The sequence below is a fragment of the Podarcis raffonei genome, chromosome 8 (genome assembly GCF_027172205.1).
Source record: "Podarcis raffonei isolate rPodRaf1 chromosome 8, rPodRaf1.pri, whole genome shotgun sequence".
Classification (NCBI taxonomy): Eukaryota; Metazoa; Chordata; class Lepidosauria; order Squamata; family Lacertidae; genus Podarcis; species Podarcis raffonei.
Window position 1 is genome coordinate 25528544 of NC_070609.1, and position 18478 is coordinate 25547021.

At 49.0% G+C, this 18478-nt stretch overlaps 1 protein-coding gene across 5 annotated transcripts in view; it reads right to left on the reverse strand.

Annotated features, from left to right (window-relative positions):
• Nucleotides 1–449: 449 nt before the first annotated feature.
• FGR (FGR proto-oncogene, Src family tyrosine kinase) overlaps nucleotides 450–18478 on the reverse strand; it is a 64138-nt gene continuing 46109 nt past the window's right edge. For 3 of the 5 annotated variants that reach the window (XM_053398636.1, XM_053398633.1, XM_053398634.1), the window contains exons 3-13: nucleotides 12825–13089; nucleotides 11588–11690; nucleotides 10562–10660; nucleotides 8586–8689; nucleotides 7843–7992; nucleotides 6696–6860; nucleotides 3601–3780; nucleotides 2368–2444; nucleotides 1846–1999; nucleotides 1303–1434; nucleotides 450–1136 (exon numbers count right to left, since the gene is read on the reverse strand). In XM_053398636.1, the coding sequence (XP_053254611.1) occupies nucleotides 928–1136; nucleotides 1303–1434; nucleotides 1846–1999; nucleotides 2368–2444; nucleotides 3601–3780; nucleotides 6696–6860; nucleotides 7843–7992; nucleotides 8586–8689; nucleotides 10562–10660; nucleotides 11588–11690; nucleotides 12825–13077 (1626 nt within the window). In that variant the 5' untranslated portion in view covers nucleotides 13078–13089 and the 3' untranslated portion in view covers nucleotides 450–927. Of the gene's footprint in view, nucleotides 1137–1302; nucleotides 1435–1845; nucleotides 2000–2367; nucleotides 2445–3600; nucleotides 3781–5096; nucleotides 5253–6695; nucleotides 6861–7842; nucleotides 7993–8585; nucleotides 8690–10561; nucleotides 10661–11587; nucleotides 11691–12824; nucleotides 13090–18478 lie in introns of all 5 variants that reach the window. The other 2 variants (XM_053398637.1, XM_053398638.1) reach the window with 2 other exon arrangements.

Sequence of the window (18478 nt, forward strand, 5' to 3'; positions counted from 1 at the left end):
CAAAGTGGAAGGGCCATAGCTCAGTGGCGGAGCAGGCTTTTGGCATGCAGAAGGCTCCAGGTTCAATCTCCAGCAGCTCCAGGTCTGGGAAAGACTCCTGCCTGAAGCTCTGAAGAACTTCAGTCACTCCATACAGGCCAAGGCTGGATAATTTGGGGTCCTCCAGATGTTGCAGAACTACAACGCTCATCATCCCCGACCTCTTGCTATGCTGGTTGGGGCAGATGGGAGTTAGGGGACCAACAGCCTCTGTAAGGTCATAGGTTACACTCCAGGGATGGATGGGAATCTGTCAACCCTCCAGATGTTGCTGGACTCCCATCACACCCATCCCCATCAGCCAATGGCTAGAGATGATGGAAGCTGCAGTTCAACAGCATCTGGAAGTTTAGAGGTTCCCCATGCCTGCTTCATTCCTTTGGAGAGTTGGGGGCACCAGGGCTGGTGGGAAGGGAAGAGAGGGTTGTTTATTGTCCAAAGAGCACTATCATGTTCCAAAACAATATAGGAGGGAAAGGGAGGGGAGGGTTGGGGAAAGGAAACTTTATTAAGCAAGGATGTACTGTACAAAACCCACTCTCTCCCTTTGCTAACCCGAGCCCCTGGCTCACAGTCCTCTTCTTAACTCCAAAAAATCAGCACGGCAGTCGCCCAAGAAGAAGCAGAACTTTAAAACACAAAATCACAATTAAAAAATCTCGGTGTGGAATTGTAAAAAAAAGGGAAGCGGGGAAGAGAGAGAGAGAGAGAGAGAGAGAGAGAGAGAGAGAGAGAGAGAAGGAAATAGGAGTCCAACCCCACTTGTACAAAAAGGGATCCTTGGCCCCTGCTCCAGGGAGGGAGAGGACTGTTTCTGTGGACAGCCAAGTCCCAAAGTGCCCCAGGGGATGGGCTGTCCATGGTCCCTGCTGGCATCTGCAGCAACAGTTATTGGTTGTCTCCCGGCTGGTACTGAGGCTCTGTGGCGGTGAAGTAGTCTTCAAGGAAGGACTGGAGGTATTCAAAGGTGGGGCGCTCCTCAGGCTCCTTCTTCCAGCACTGCACCATCAGCTCGTGCAGCGACGGAGGGCAGTTCCCGGGGCATTGCATGCGGTAGCCCCTCTCCACTTGCTCCAGCACCTCCCGATTGTTCATGCCTGCAGAAAAAGAGCAAGAGGGGTTGGGCAGGGTTCAGCAGAGAGCTCCAGAGGTGAAATTCACTGTAGATTTCTGTTGAGAACTGAATTTAAGATTGGGAAAGTGAGAAATGGAGAGCAACCAAAAACGGTCAGGTCCATCTCTCCAGACAGGGGAAGGCTTTACCTGGGTAGGGGACTCGCCCCTTGGTCACGAGCTCTGTCAGGAGGATGCCGAAGGACCACACGTCTGACTTGATGGTGAACTTGCCATAAAGGGCAGCTTCTGGGGCCGTCCACTTGATGGGGAATTTGGCACCTGGCAGGGGATAGAGATGGGAGAAGATGCTGAGATGGCCCAGAAGGGGAATGTCCCCTCCTCTCCCAGCACCAAACCACCACAAGACACATCTCCAGGCAGGCCCAGTTCATCCATAGGGCTTTGCCTCTTCACTGTCGCAAGTCCAAGGGGCTCTTGTCAGTGGCGCCCTGGCAGATGCCCAGCCATGCCAACCTTTGGTGCCGGCCCTGCCTGCTTTGCATGCATAAAACCCCAGGTTCAGACCCTCGCGCATCCAGGTAAGAGATGATGAGAGAGAACTCTACCCAAGACCCCAGAGAGCCACTGCCAGTCAGAGTTGGCAATACTGGGCTTGTTGAGCAAATACTCTTGACTTGGTATAAGACAGTATCTTGGGTTTCTTAACATGGTATGTTTCCAGGAGCTTACCTTGCCGTGCTGTGTATTCATTGTCCTCAATGAGGCGGGCCAGGCCAAAGTCAGCAATCTTGCACACTAGGTTGTCGCCCACAAGGATGTTGGCAGCACGCAGGTCCCGGTGGATGTAGTTCATCCGCTCAATGTACGCCATTCCAGCTGCAATCTTGAGTGGTGGAGAAGTGAGAATGCAACAGGGAGGTGGGTGACTCAAATGACGTCGCTCATTGCCCAAGGATCATCTTCGTACTTTAGCCTTCCTCTGACTTAAGGTCTCTTCACATGCTGTTGGACTACAACTCCCATCACCCCTGAATGTTGGCTGTGCTGTACTATGCTGTCTGGTACTGATGGGAATTGTAGTCCAAAACATCTGGAGGGCACACTGTTGTGGAAGGATGTCATACAGTCTATTAGAAAAGAATGAGACTGAATGACAGGCATGCTTGCTTATTTCACATTTCTTTAAGCTGTCTAGGGAATTTTATTGTTAAATTAAATGTAGCTTCCCCAAGTGCCCCCCACCCCGGTTACCTGGGCTGCCATGTCTACCAGTTGAGGTAACTTCAGGAACCGGCCATCGCCATCCTTCAAAAAATCCAGCAAACTCCCTGTGAAGGGCAGAGTCAGGAGATCAGACCAGCATCTTGTTAGGATCTTTTCCAAATAACCCACCAGCAGCAGCTGCCCATCAACCACTTTGCCCAGTTTCTCTGTCCGGTCTACTTTCCATGCCCAGTTTCCTGCCACTGGCCTTCCCTTGCAGGCAAGCAGCTGGGGAATGAGTCTTATCCGCCTTCCTAAATCTAGCACCCTTCCAATGGTGTTAGACTGCAGCTGCCATGAGCCCTAGCCAGTGTGGCCAATAATCAGGGGCAATGGCAGTTGCAGTCCAGCAACATCTTGGAAAGTGGGCGCCAGGTTGGGAAAGGCTGAATGCATATGATGAACTTTTCCATGATAGACTAGACAATTGGGTTAGTGCAGAGGTAGCCAATATAGTATCCTTCAGATGCTGCATTATCCTTGACCATGAGTCATGCTGTCTGGGCCTGATGAGAATTAGAATCTAGCAAGATCTGCAGGGCATCACGTAGACTACCATTGGTGGTTTTATAACTGAACTAAAAAGGCTGCAATTGCATAGGGACCCAACACCACTGACCTCCTGGTACCTTCCAGAATTCCATTTCAAACATAAGAGAAAAACCACAATTCCCTGGTACATGGACAAGCCTGCACAAGTTTCAGGCTCACATGCTCTCCCTCTGCCAAGTCCCTCCCTCTTTCTCAACTGCAAGGAGAACTGGAAACTTCCATTCCCTGATATCCATTCTCAGGGAACTGTGCTTTGTCAGCTTAGTCCCAAAGTTGCCGCTGAAGAACTAAGCAGGGAAGGGGACAGGGACAAAGCTAGAATAAATGGTCTGTGCCCCGTCTGTGGCTGCGGCGCCACCTACTGTGGGCTTTGCTGCCTCCTGCCCTACCATTCCCAGTTGTGACCTCCCCCCATGGATTTGTCTAATATCCTTTTCAAGCCAGCCAAATTGCCAGCCATTGCTATATCTTGCAGGAGCCAGTTCCATAGTTTAAACCATGCACTGTGCAAAGTTGAACTTCTTTTTGCCCGTTTTGAAATCTCCTGCCCTTGAGCTTCCTGGGATGCCCCTGGGTTGCAGCTAGTTGCTTGCCTGCCACCCATCCACCCGGAAGCCTTGGCGCCCTCCCACCAGCCTTGGCCTTGGCCACGCCAGCATATGGCCGCACCTTGGCTCATGAACTCAGTGACGATGTAGATGGGCTCCTCTGACACCACCGCGTACAGCTGCACCAGCTTGTCATGCCGAAGGCGCTTCATGATCTGGGCCTCTTCCAGGAAGGCTTCCGGAGACATGGTCCCTGGCTTCAGCGTCTTCACCGCGACTTTCGTGGTGCCGTTCCAGGTCCCTGGAGCCAGCGGGAAGCACGGGAAAGAGTCACGGAGGGGGTTGGCAAGGGGGCGCCCACCGGATCGAGGGCACTCCCTTGCGCTCTCCCACATTGACCCATGTGGAGATGGAGATGGATGGGAGGGGGAAGCTATGCCAGATCAGGATGGTGCTCCCTCAGCAGAGAGGTGAAACGTGTGGGATGGAAGGAATGCCCTCCTTCTGAAAAACCCAACCCAGAAGGGCCAATTCCACTGCTTCCACCCTTGTCTAACTTCCTAGCAGAAGAATGTCTTCCTTTTCCAATACATGTCTGTCCTTCTCATTTGTTCTGTTATGCTAGTAGTAGGGGGCCAGGAACTATGCAGCACACTGGAAGGCTCAGTCCCCGAGCAATGGAAATCCAGCTCAATCATGACCCCGCCCCATAGGAGCCAACACCTAGTTGTTGAGGTCCCTTCACCCCCCTCCCAATAAAATGTTTGAGGGGGCTGAGCCTTGAAGTTGATGGTCCTTGCCACTCTTGTGCTAGATTATACTGGGTGGAGCTTCTCCCCCCCCCCCAAATTTTATTCAAGTTGGCACCCCTGCCTCACCTTCCCTACTTTGCAAGGAGCCAGCTTCTGAGAGTTCACCGCTTCTGACTCTGGCCTGAAGGCAGCAAGGGCCAGAAAGCAGCACTTATATTTAAACAAAGAAACGAAGAGTTTTGCTTCTCAGGAAGTTGCAGATCCAATACTAAACCCTGTGCTTTGAAGGACTGATCACTGAACATCACAGCTCTGCAGGGCGCGATGCACATACCGGCTGCTCTTAAAAGCTACGAGGTGTCATCTGCACCAAGAGAGACCCCCTGAGCCTGTTCTGAATAGGAAGAATAGCAGTAGCAGAAGACCTTTCCAGGCAGAAGATTTTGCCCTGCCTTTGCACTCTGAGATCCTTGTGACTGGAGATGCCAGTGACTAGATGAAGGATGGGTCACCTGCGGCTCTCTAAGAGGTTGCTGGACTACAACTTCCACCATCCCTGACTGTTGGCCACACTGGCAGGGGCTGATGGGAACTGGAGTCCAACAAGTTCCAGAGAGCCACAGGTTCACATCTCCTGGGTGACGTCTAGGACCTTCTATATACAACACATGCGTTGTCCTGCTGTTGAGCTACAGCCTTTCCAAAGGAGGCAGGATACTGATCTTTCCTAGGTATAAAATCAACAGCCCCCCCCCCAAAATTGCCTGATCCTAAAATGCACTCTCATTCAATGGGCTTCCTCCACCCACCTCCGACTCATGTGCCCTCCAAGCTACAGAGTGACCCTGGAAGGCCCCCACCTTACCCATCCACACATCTCCAAAACATCCCATGCCAAGCTTCTTGTCAAAGCGTATGGACTCGCGCAGGATTTCCCAAGCGTCCTTAGACAGGCCCATAGTCTGGGGTTTCGGAAAAGGGCACACCCTGGTTAGTAGTTGGCAGAGACCATCATTGTACTCTGTAATGGATGGAATGGGGTGGGATGGAGAAGGTGGGAAAGAGAGAGAGAAAGAGAATGCGAGATGGAAAATGGAGTGATGGATTCCACATGCACCCAGGAGGGATGGACAGGGCCCAGGAGGGGGAGGAAGAGGAGTGTGGCACCAGGCCCCATATTCTATCAGGCAGAAGTATCTGCTTTGACCACTAGTTGGTGCCCTTGGCTTACTTTTAGAGCAGCTGCTCTCTGCACAAGAATAGATTTCCCTTTTTGACTTGCATAGAAAGAGAGCATTAGGGCAGGTTCAAGCTTGCCTGCAGAAATCAACTCCATAAAGTTAATGCCTGGCAACTCTTACCCAAGTTATTGATGAAGTGGCACTATACTACTGTATTGACGCTGTTTCGGTATTTACACGAACTGCTTTGAGCGCAGATGGAGCATAAGAACATACAAAGAGCCTGTTGGATCAGGCCAATGGCTCCTCTAGTGCAGCATCCTGTTCTCGCAGTGGCCAAGGAGATGCTTCTGGGAAGCCCGCAAGTGAGACCTGAGCACAAGAGCCCTCCCTCTTCCTCTGGTTTCCAGCAATGGGCATTCAGAAGAATCACTGCCTCCAAACAAATCAACAGAAGCTGATTGTAATCTCACCCTATGGTGACTTTTGCATGTTGGAATGAAGACGTTAAATCAGGGGTCATCAACCTACGGCCCGGGGGCTGGATAAGGCCCGAGGGACTCATTTATCTGGCCCGCAGTGACCCCTGCTGCCGCCCACTCTTACTGGCGCGGCACGGGGACACACTTCCGGGTCGGAGGAGCACCGGAAATAGCTTGTGTGCATGCACATGGGCCTCCTCCGACCCGGAGGTGCGCAGGAAATAGCATGTGTGCGTGCCTACGGGCGCACGCTCTCCAGCCCACCACATGATCGTCGCTTGAGACACCGGCCCGAGGCAAGGAAAGCTTGGGGACCCCTGCGTTAATTCATGTGCAGGTGCCCTCTTTTTCCTGCTTCTTCCCGAAAGGCACAATAATGTGAGGACGTTAGCAGCCCTTGATAGCAAGACTATAGCAATGGACACAGACTTGAATGGGTTTAAAAGAGAACTGGACAAATTCATGGAGAATAAAGCTATCAGTGTCTACTAGCCACGATGGTTGTGCTCTGCCTTCAGCCTGCCTCTGAATCCCAGTTTCTGGGACTCCCAAGTAGGGAAAGAGTTGTTGCACTCAAGTCCTCCTTGCAGGCTTCCCAGAGTCACCTGTTTGGCCACAGAGAAAACAGGATGCTCCATTAGAAGAGCCTTTGGCCTGGTCCAGCAGGGCCCACTGGATGTTCTTGGGATGCCTCTTTGTGTTGGCCTGCCCACCCCGTGACTGGCACTCGGCCTGGTGTCTTTGCCTTCTTCCTTCTCCCCTCTAGGGCTCCGTCTCCTCTGTTTTCGCGGTCAGTCCTACCCATCCACACTTCCCCAAACTGCCCGTTGCCCAGTTTCTTGATAAGCTGCAGCGATTCGCGCGGGATCTCCCAAACGTCTTTGGTTTTGACGGACAGGTCTGCCAGCTTGGGCATCCCTTTGTGACATGGCACAGCCAGCCGGCAGCACAGCCCTGCAGCTCTCTCTTGAAGAAGGAGCCCCGGAAAGCAAGGATTGGGTGCGGGGGTAAAAAAAGGGGAATACACATTTTTTAAAAAAAGAGGAGGGAGGGAGGGAGAGAAGAAGAGATAAAGAACAGTAAGATAGCCAGTGCAGAACAAGTTGGTCACCAAGGGGGAAATACCCTTTTACTACACAGAAACTGAAGCGGTAGCAAAACCATTGCACTCATTGGATTTGCCAGTAGCAATTCCCAATCCCCATAACCTGCACCCAACAGGCAGCCATTTCCCAGAGTTTCTCAGCACTACCAGGAGCAAAGAGGAAGGACAATCTTCCAAGTCCTAGGCTTAGGGATGAAGGATTCCAGCGGTGGAGGCTCCATTAGGGCATATGGGTCTTTGCCCCACCAACCTCAGTTGGCCCCCACCCTGTCACCCTTTCTGTCCAGGGCATAGCACTGCCTATCAGCTTCCTCCTCCTTAGACTCAATGGTGCCCCCTGCAGAACTCAGCAGGGAGGAGGGTAGGGACAAAACTAGACTGGCTCTGGCGCCCCCTACTGTTGGGCTCCCTGCCTTCCGTCCCACCAGTGCCAATGGATGTCATCCACCGCTGGATTTCAGGAAACCACTTCCAGGCAGAGTTGAGCTCCGGCACTAATTTTGCTCACCTCCACGCAATACATTTAAAGCCCTCTCTTATGTATAGTTTTATAGCAGTGGCTTCTTCCCCCAGAGAACCCTGGGAACTGAAGTTTGCTCAGGATGCTGACCTCACAGACCTACTTCTCCCAGCACTCTTGGCGAACTACAGTTCCCAGGATCCTCCATTGCTCTTAAAGAGGTATAAAGGAGTGCTTTCAACGTACAGTGTGGAGGAGACCTTTGTGAAATGAAACATTCCAGTCACCCAAATCCTCGAAGGGCTGGAGGAGGAGGGTCCAGAGTCCCTGTCCCTGTCTCTTCTTTGCCGTTCTCCTGCTGATCCCGCCCCACAACACCCTACCTATATAATGCTGGACCAGTTGCTGCACCGTCTCAAACTGGGCCCGGGTGGTGATGTAATAGCCGCCGTTGTCCAGCTTCCGGATCTTATAATGCTTGACGTGGTCGCCCTTCACTTCATCCCAGTCCCGGATGGATAGTGAGTAGGCACCTGGGAGGAGGAGACCAGGAGGCAGAGGTGGGTCCCGAGGGAGGAGCAAAAGCAAAATGGAAAACATTCCTTAGACACTATGCACAGTTGTGGAATAACCTATCAAAAGCCAGGGATGGAGAAGCCAAGGTCCCACCCCTTCTCTGAAGCCCCGCCCCTCAGCTTTGAACTATGTATGCCACATTGAGTTCCTTGGAGGAAAAGGTGGGAAATAAATGTAGTAAATAAAAAAAATGATTAAGGAATGATCAAGACATAATTGCACAGCAAGGCAGCAGGTGGTGCTGTACTCCATGAGGCCAAGTCGAAAGGGATTGCATTTCCCACCTATTTGGGAGATGAACCTTCTTCTTCCATAAGTTACTTTGATTTCTGTGTCCTCCCTGGGGTCTTTTAGGACCCTTCTGTTTGCACACCTAGCGTGCCCAAAGCACAGGTGACCTGTTTAATGAGCTGTCATCCTGACCTGTTTACAGGGAGAATAGCCAACGTTTTTAAGCAGGGGTTGGACTGCCACCTGTCATGTATGATCTAGTTGAGATTCCTGCATCGCAGGGGTTTGGACTAGAGTACCCTTGGGAGAAAGGTGCTACCTTTGGTGGTCTCGCTCTCGCGAATGAGGAAAGTTCCCCGGGGGTTGCCATGGCACAGAAGCTGCCTCTCCGCATCCTTGCGGCCAATTTTCCCAAAGTACCATCTGGAAAAAGAAGATTTAGAAGTGAATGCTTGGAGACAGAGGGGAAGAGGACCCGGGCCAAGTCGCCAGCTTCTGTAGAGCAGAGCGAGGTTCAATCCTGCTGGGTGCTGCTTCACCAGCGTGCTTCCTGTGGGGGAACAGACCCCTCTTCCCCACTCCTGTTGCTCAAGTTTGATCCCCTGGGATGCAGGGAGATAAGTGATCTGGTCTTGTGGCATTCCCGGGGGGTCCGGCACGCTTCCTCTGGGCGGCTCTGATTTCCCCCCAGGGACCTCCGACCTCAGCAGCACGTAAATACAGCGGAACAGAAGCAGGGTCGCCGTGTGTGCGTAATAACTCAGGCTGAACGCAGGCTGTCTCCTTATCTTAGTTTTAAGTCTTTTATTCCCTTAGCAAAAACACAACAGTTATAAATCTCCTCCTGGTGACAATGCACTCATGTTTGCTGCTCTCTTGCAACGGAGCAAAACACACACTGTGAGTGAGACACAGTAAAACACTCCCCTCAGTATTCTAAACCACGCCTCAGAATGTGAGACGTCACTCAGAACTTCTTAACCCTGTGAGTTCTGAGCCTCTCTCCACACCCCCTCTCGAATCACGTTCTGAGAGGAGTTGTGAACACACATTTATAGACTTCTGAGTGTTCAACACTTTCCCCATTGCCTTCCGCCCCTTCCTGGCATCGTTGTTAGGCACCTGTTGAACCTCCTCACAAATCTCAGGTTCGCACTGTGCGAAACCAACCCACGCATTTGTGACCTGAAACCTCTCAGGTGGAATTCCCTTTGTAGCCCGAGATGACCGCCTGGGCACAAACTGGGGTGCTCCTTCTGACCCACTGGGGCCAGCAAGTGCGTCTTCCTCATCAGAAGATTCCCCCTCTGACTTGACACGTCTGTGAGCTTTCTCCATTATGCGCACAGGAGATGAGGGCTCACTCTTGGACACTCATTTAACAACCTGTGGAGACGCCCTACTCTGTTCAGGGACCTGGTCTCCACCAGCAGGTTCAGGCTCTGGCTCTTCCTCCTCCTCAGAGTCAGACAGACAATCCGAGTGAACGTCAGAGCTCGCTTTGCGCCTTGCCCAACCATCCTGCTCAAAGAACTCAGCCTGTTTACTGACCAGAAGCTTGGTCTGATCACCTTCTGGATATGCAAACCTCCATCCCTTTGTCGTAGGTTCATACCCACAGAAGATCATTTCCTGGTACCTTGGGCCACCCTCCTGCTGCTGAAACTTTGGTACAGGCACCATGGCTCTGCTACCGAAAGCACGAAAGAAATGCACAAGCAGCCTCTTTTCGTGAAGCAGGAAATACGGGGTGTCACCTACCACTGCATTGTAGCACCTGTTCATCGTGAAATTGGCCGTCTTCACCGCCTCCCCCCAAAAACTTTGAGGCAAACCAGAGTCATACAGTAGAATCTCTGATGCTTGAACCAGAGCTTTACTCCTAAGCTCTGCCACGCCACTCTCCTGAGGAGAAGTCACCTTGTGACGTATCCCTCTCTGGCGAAAGAAACCCTTTAGAGCAGACCCAGTGACCTCTGAACCTCGGTCACACTTGAACCCCTGCACCTTGGTGGAGAACCTTAGTTCCACCTCAGCAATCCAATCTTTGATCAGTTGTGTTGCCTCCTCCTTAGTTCTCAGCGTGAAAGCCCATGCGTTCCGCGTATAATCATCTGTCAGCACCATCAGAACCTTGGCCTTGCCCAGACTTGGCTGTGGCATACCAAAAAGGTTCCTTACCCGCCAGGCCAAAAAGGTTCCTTACCCAACTAAAAGCAAAGAATCACCTCCTTTGAGTACTTCTCCCCTTTCCTACCCCCTGCATCGCTCCTCTCCAGGTGCCGCCATACTTACTCTTCTGCCTGGATGGAGTCCACGGGTGCCACGTAATTGCTAGGGATGTAGCCCGTCGCTCCTGTGTTGAGAGACCTTGCCTCCCACCAGTCACCCTCCCTGGAGAAACAGGAGAGAGAAAAGAAACCAGTGAACCATGAGGAAGGGTTGGAACTAATGACTCTTGTGCTCCCTTCCAACTCTACAGCTCTATAAAGCTCACCCGGGTGGAAGAATAGCTTAGTGGTAGAACCCAGGCTTTTGCATTCAGAAGGTCTCAGGTTCAATTCCCAATGTCTGATCTCTCCCCCCCCCCCTTTTTAATCTGTTTTAAACACTATTCTTTTAACCTGGTTTGTTCTATTGTATATTTTAATTAAGGATGAATTGGTTTTGTGTGTGTTTTTATTAGGTAAAGGTAAAGGAACCCCTGACAGTTAGGTCCAGTAGCAGACGACTCTGGGGTTGTGGTGCTCATCTCGCTTTACTGGCCAAGGGAGCCGGTGTACAGCTTCCAGGTCATGTGGCCAGAATGACTAAGCCGCTTCTGGTGAACCAGAGCAGTGCACAGAAACGCTGTTTACCTTCCCACTGGAATGGTACCTATTTATCTACTTACACTTTGACGTGCTTTCGAACTGCTAGGTTGGCAGGAGCAGGGACCGAACAATGGGAGCTCCCCCAGTCGCGGGGATTCAAACCGCCGACCTTCTGATCGGCAAGTCCTAGGCTCTGTGGTTTAACCCACAGCGCCTTTTAATTAGGTGTGGATTTTGTAGCTGATTGTATAGCTGTAAACTACTTAGAAGCCACTTATTTTATCATTATTATTTATTAAATATGTAGACCGCCCTTCATCCAAAGAGCACAGGGTGGTTCACAACATGGAAGTGGCATATAAATTAATAAGAATACATGGACTGTCTCTCATCGGCCCCAGTGAGCATGGCCAAGGGCCAGGATTGGTGAGGGTTGTAGCTGAGCCAACTCTAGAGCACCAAACGTTCTGTACTCCTCCTTTAAGCCACACCATAAGCCAATACTCACATGTTGTTAATTATGTGGAATTTCTCTCCTTTCTTGAACGTGAGGTCATCCTCTGTTCTGGCTTCATAATCGTACAAGGCAACAAACAGGGTCACTCCTCCACCTGCAGGGGGCAGCAGCAGAAAGGCAGTGAGAGGACCCAGCAAAAGCTGTACAGGCAGCTCCAGGTATGTTACCTATGAGCATGGAATTTCCTGAATTACAATCGGTCCACAGGAAATGCCAACAGCACCTGGGCTGCATCCAACAAGTTGTCCAGAAATAACTTTGTAAGCCATTTGAAAAAAGCTCAGATGCAAGGAACAAATGTGTGTCGTCGTGTACCCCCCCCCCGCATCTCTCCCTGGCCCTCAGGACTCTCTCCAGCCACTACTGCTCTCTCCCTGTGCCACACTCCTCACTGGCCCTGCTTTCTACTCCTCTTGAGTGCTTTTGTCTGACTGGCGTGTGTCCTTGAGCTCTGAATCCTGTGTCCAGTTCTGGGCACTACAATTTAAGAAGGATGTTGACAAGCTGGAACATGTGCAAAGGAGGGCGACCAAGGTGGTCAAGGGTCTGGAAACCAAGCCTTATGAGGATCAGTTAAGGGAGCTGGGAATGTTTGCCCTGGAAAAGAGGAGATATAGCCACCTTCGAATATCTGTAGGGCTGTCACATGGAGGATGGAGCAAGCTAGTTTTCTCCTGCTCTGGAGGGCAGGAAATGAACCAGTGGCTTCAAGTTGCAAGAAAGGAGTTTCAGGAAGAACTTTCTGACAGTAAGAGCCGTTTGACAGTGGGACGGTTTCCCTCAGTAGATTGTGGACTCTCCTTCATTGGAGGCTTCAAAGCAGAGGTTGGATGGCCCTCTGTCATGGATGCTTTAGCTGAGATTGCAGGGGGTTGGACTAGATGACCCACAGGGTCCCTTCCAACTCTATGATTCTGTGATCATGCTGCTTGATTGCCTGATTGGAGGATAGAGGGGACTGTGTGTTTTTGTGTACCTAGCAACCATCCTACTGTACAAAGGTAAAATTGGCATCCATTGCTCCACCCATGTTAACCTCTGGCTCCTCCCACCACTGGCATGTGGCCCCCAAAGGTTTGTTGAGAAGGAAATGTGGCCCTAGGACTGAATTGGGTTCCCCACCCATGACTTAACCCTGCCCCAAAGGGCTGGCCCAGCCAAAGCAAGCATTGGAGGCCTGCCCACCACACACGAGTCCTCTAGCTGCAGCCTTCCCTGAGAGACTGACCTGCAATCCCGGCTCCAGACATGGGGAGGGAGCTGGGATACAGGCTGGACCCCCCCATGAAGGCCGGAGTGGAAGGCCCCGAGGTCCCTGCCTGGAAGTTGTTGTAGTCGGGGATGCGCGTGAACGTGTTGGTGGGGTTCTGCGGGGTGGGGTCAGGATCGTAGCAGGAGCCGGGCTGCAGGTTTGCCATCCCGTCGCCGCCATTGCTGGGGTTTTTATTGGGCCTCTTCCTTTTGCATTGCACACAACCCATCGCTGGCAGCACCTGAAATGGAATCAGAGAGACAGACGGAGAGGAGGGAGAGAAGAGAAATTAGGACTGGATGAAACACTGAGGGCTGCAGGGACATTTCAGGGTATAGGAGTAGGGATGGGTTGGTTTTGTTTGCATTTAAATGAGAAACTACCTCATTTACACTTTTTTTGAACCAGAATGCGAACCAAAACATAGCTAGCCTTCAAAACTCACACTTCTCTGAGTTTTGCGGTTTCATTCTCCAACCAAACAGTGCATACTGAAGAATAATAACAGCATGTGATCTGAAATGTGGGGAAAGGAGCAACTGCCCCCTCCACATTATTATTATTATTATTATTTAGGCACCAGGCAAAAGCATTCCTCTTCTCCAAGGCCTTTGGCTGATTAAACAATCTGTGGCCTTTTAAACTGTGTGTGGTGGGGGATTAATGTTTTGTTTGTATTTTTATGCTTTAATATTGTCAACTGCCCTGTAATCCTCAGGTAAAGGGTGATATATTATTATTATTATTATTATTATTATTATTATTATTATTATTATTATTTTATTACCTAACCTTCACCATAAGGTTATAGAACCATAAAACGGTAGAGTGAGACAGGAACATGAGTGTCATCTAGTGCAATCTTTCACCCAACATAGGGCTCAAACCTGAAATTAAGAGTCTCATGGTCTCCAGACTGAGCTATACTCCCTGTGGGTGTGTTTTAGCAACTTGAAATACACTTTTAAAATCTGTTTAAAACAAAATATGGTCAAGAGAATACAGAAGGGTGTGTGTGTGTGTGTGAGAGAGAGAGAGAGAGAGAGAGAATGTGAAAGTCCAGGCCTAAAGAGCTGTATCTTCAACATACAATGGAAAGTTCTGTACATAATGGAGGTGCCTGATGCACCTCTGTTGGAATGCAGTTCCACAACATAGGAGCTGTCCTGGGCCATCACCCTCCTGAGCCTCTGAGGATAGAGGAACTACCAAGAAAAGCCTCCTGTGCTGACCTTAACATCCAGGAGGGTCTGTAAGGACCCCTGACTATAAGCCATGAGGAGATGATATGATCATAAAGGGCTGCAGCTTTACTCCATCGCCCATCAGGAAAGGCTCTCGAGATCCATCTGTGCAAGACATACAATGCCGTACAGGTGAGTGGGTGGGTGTGGAGATGGTGCAACATAACTTGAGGCTGGAGGCAGCAGAGGAAGAAAGGTAGCTTGCTGGCTTTATTTTTCTCAAGGACCGTCAAGCGGTGATTCTCTCCCCCTCCTCCCCCAACCACAATTCTTCCTTTCTGCCACATGCCGGTTGCATGGCAACGTGTCTGGGACATCAGCCGAAGGGAAGAGACATGGTAGGCTCTATAGGGCCAGGAGTTCATGGAGAACACTTGGAACAGTTCCGAATGGCCCCGTTGGAACTGGAGTTATTGGGTTGTATCCAGCTAAGTTTTACTCAGCGTAGACCCCCCTGAAATTAATGGACCTCTGTCATTTTCAGCAGTCTACTCTCAGTAGGACTAATGCTAGAGAGGGTCCATTAAGAACCTAAGAAGAGCCTTCTGGATCAGGCCAGTGACCAACCAGATGCTTGTGGAAAACCTATAAGCAGGATTCAAGCACAGGAGCTCTCCTGCCTCCTGTGGTTCCAAGCAAATGGTATTCACATTAGGACTGCCAGACGTGTTTGTGGGTTTATTTTGGGGCCTGGGTGTTAAAAAAAGATCTTTGGTGCCTCAAGGCACATCCACACCAGACAATGAGCAATCTCTTTGAATGGTCACCTCTGAAATTCAGTTTATGGAAATCCCAGGAGGGGAGAAGGCACTTGTGCTCAGGCCCTGCTTAGGGACTTGCCACAGGCAAGAACAGGATGCTGGGCTAAGTGCTCAAGGCCCGGAGAAAGTGTGAGGAGGATAGCGAGAAGTCAGCTCAGACATAAAGGGGATACAGGTATTGTCTAGGAATCTGGACGTCTCTTACTTTATCTGTCTAAACCCTATGAAAACCCCTCTCAGCAAGATGCGTTGCATCTGATTTCCCAGAATTGATTTCCAGTGACAAACTAAGCAATTGCTTTGGATGCCGGAATTTCAGGGAGGCTTCATTGACTGTGTTAACATATTGGAGAGAAGAACTACGGCCTGCATTTTTGGAGGAGGTGCACAGCACAGAGGAAGCAGAACATCTTGCCAGCTGGGTGATATTCCCTGCAATCCGGGAGACATAAAACTGAGCGCCTTCTGATCTCTCTCAGCCATCTGGAGTACAGATACAGTGAGAGAGAGAGGGAGGGAGGGTGCACACAGAGAAGATGGAAGAAGATGTTCAGAACAAAAGCAAGGAAACCATATCCTGGTTCAATGTTCCACGAAATAAGGTGCCCAAGTTATGCTGCTCTAAGCCCTTTGACCAGTTTGTTGAGTTTATTCATTCCGATCTGTGTGCAGGTTGGTAAGAATAGCTGGTTAATGAGCATTAATTCTGAACAGATTCCGGGGAGGTTAGATGGTATTGCATCACAGGCATAGCCAAGCTTGCCCCCCAATCAATAAAAATACATTGCTAACTGAGGTTCTGCCCCCCACCCAACAAAAGGCTTGCCCCCGCCTAACAAAAATCCTGGCTACGCCCATGCATTGCATGAAAAGCAAGTGTTATCTCACACTTTCTAGTATGTTTCTCCATCATATTCCCTACTGCAAAAATTCCAATCTTTTGGGGAAACAAGTTTCTTGCATAAGACCTCCAAATCAACTGTAACAGTCCCTGTACCCTGACTTTGAAATTGATAGCATTTTAATGTAGTTTTCTGTTTCTAGGATGAATTTTAATTGTTCTTATTCTATGTATTTTTTTTATTATTTAAAAACCCAGGACATTTTACAGTGGTACCTTGGTTTGCAAACAGTCTGGTTTGCATATGTTTTGGATTACAAACACGTCAAACCCAGAAGTACGTGTCCCGGTTTGCAAACTTTTTATTGGATTACAACCCATTTTGCGGGGATTAAAAAAAAAAATTAAATTTGGAGGCCCCACTGGTGAAAGCGCGCCTTGGGTTACAACCTGTTTTAGTTTACAAACAGACCTCCGGAACAGATTATGGTTGTAAACCAAGGTACCACTGTATCTCACACGGCTTAAAAATTGTGAATATTAAGCAGTATATAAATCAGTGGAGGCCACACCTTCTTACAGCAGCCTGAATAGCTCTGTGTCAAGCATAGAAGAAATCTGACCATGCAGATATAGAAAATTAAGACCAAGATTCTAAATGTAGCTCAAATGGCCAAACTTGCAAATATAATAAGGATTACAGAAGGCTGGCAGTGAGATTTGTAGAAAAGTGGAGCTTGTTCATATATTGGAAAGAAAGGGCACAGGAGGTGATAAATCCATAGTGGTTATTAGGCGAGGTACAGGTTTAAATATATCGGAACTCCGGTTAGATAACAAAATATAGTCAGCTTAAGGAAATTCTGTTTAGAGCCCTGGTTGTTTTACAAATTAAACGAAACGATCAGGTTATCTTATATTGAATAATGTTGAATGAGTTTGCACAATATGCATATTTAACATGAGAGCTTATCACTCTAAAGAAGCTTTGCTGCAGCAGGGATTTCAGTAGCCCAGCATTGGAAAAGTTTGAAAAAATATACGTTTGTCCTTGTAGTTTAAGAACTTATGGTTTTTGAGGAAGGAATAACACATACTGTACATTTGTGTGTCTCCAGAGGAATGGAGGCCCAGAACAATTCCACCTCAGCTGGGGGAATTTTATTTCCTCTGCTTTGGACTTAGATGCTCCACATTCACCATCTAAGCCAGCTTGGGAAATATTGGTGTCTTGATTTTGACTGCTGTGTGAGTATTCCTTTTTTGTTTTTGTATGGGGTACAATGTAATGCCCTGCTACTGTACTTTTGGGTTGTCAGAAATAAATTTTAAAATGCTTTTTAAAAAAAGATTTTGCACATTATTATTATTATTATTATTATTATTATTATTGATTACCAAGGTCTTGGGTAAGGTTACAACATGAAAACGCAATATTAAAAACAACTTGCAATTTACTTACTTACTATGTGTATTTAAAGTTTATATAACGTTTGTATATTTATGGACAGATGAATTTAGTCTTAGTTATTTGCATTTAATGATTGAAAACACGCACACACATGATCAATACATAGAGATAGAGATCTACACACACACACACCCCTGAAATATATAAAATAAACAAATCAGTCCCTGGATGGGCTGGAGGAGGGGTTTTAACTTGCCCAGGGAAGGCAAAACAAAATCCAAATGTGCTGCCCACCCCATGCCACCTTCAGAAAACAAGCTCTTCCCATCGTTGTGGAAGGAAAGCAAGTGCAAAGCTGCATCTAGACGGGCCCTTAGGCAGAGTCTGGATCTGCAAGTAGTGAAGGAATGCAGGCAAGGCACCCAGGAGGGGGTTGGGGTGGGAGAGCGCATCTCTTAATCCGGAGTGACAGGGACATTAGAGACACCTGCCACCGACAGCCCTGGGTTAGTAGGACAGTGGGAAGCAAATGAGGAATGGTTGGCGCTGGGTCGGGGGGAGGTTAGATATATATAAACATGCAGAGACAATAACATTGCCAGGGGTTTCTTCTCTCAGACACACACTGAGGAACCACGGCTGTTGTCTAGGGGATATTTCTCGTACAACCAATAACTGGGGCACATTGCAGCAATAAAACAATATATTTGTAGCCTTCTGTCTTGTTGCTTATTTGTGGGTTTTGAAACTGCATTTATTGTGGAGTGCCATTGATTGACCCCCACACTGGAAAAGGGATATTGGGGGATTCTGATGAAAATGGAAGCAAAAATTGCTGATATTTGCTTATTCATCCCATGTCTAGAACAAAAATCAATCCAGCAAAACAGGATTGGCATTTGCTCTCGTTGCTTTCAGTCTGCAAACAATATGTAATTGATTGCGTTTTCTTCCCCTGTTTGCACTGTCGGACCTTTGTGCTGAAATGAACGGGGAGGAATAATATAATGGCAATGTAATTTATGTAATTAATTATGTAATTCAGTACTTTCACCGGTGGACAGCGAGACGAGTAACTTAGTTTTTTATTGGAAAATGAGCTGCAGTGGAATGGAAACAGAGTTCCATGCAACAAATACAGGGTAGAACAGAAATTGATGTCTTCTTGCATCTCTACCCTGGAATATTTTGATTAGGGCTGGCTCCAGGATTTGGGGAGCCCTCAGTGGACCCCCTAGCCTGGGAGAGGCAGGACAGGCAAACTGAGATTTCATCTATGCTGCAACTGAGATTCTTGGGTATTCTGTTCAAGGTGGAAAGGGTACAAACATTAGGGTAGTGGCCCCTTTACTGGGCTTGTAGCCCAAGCAAAT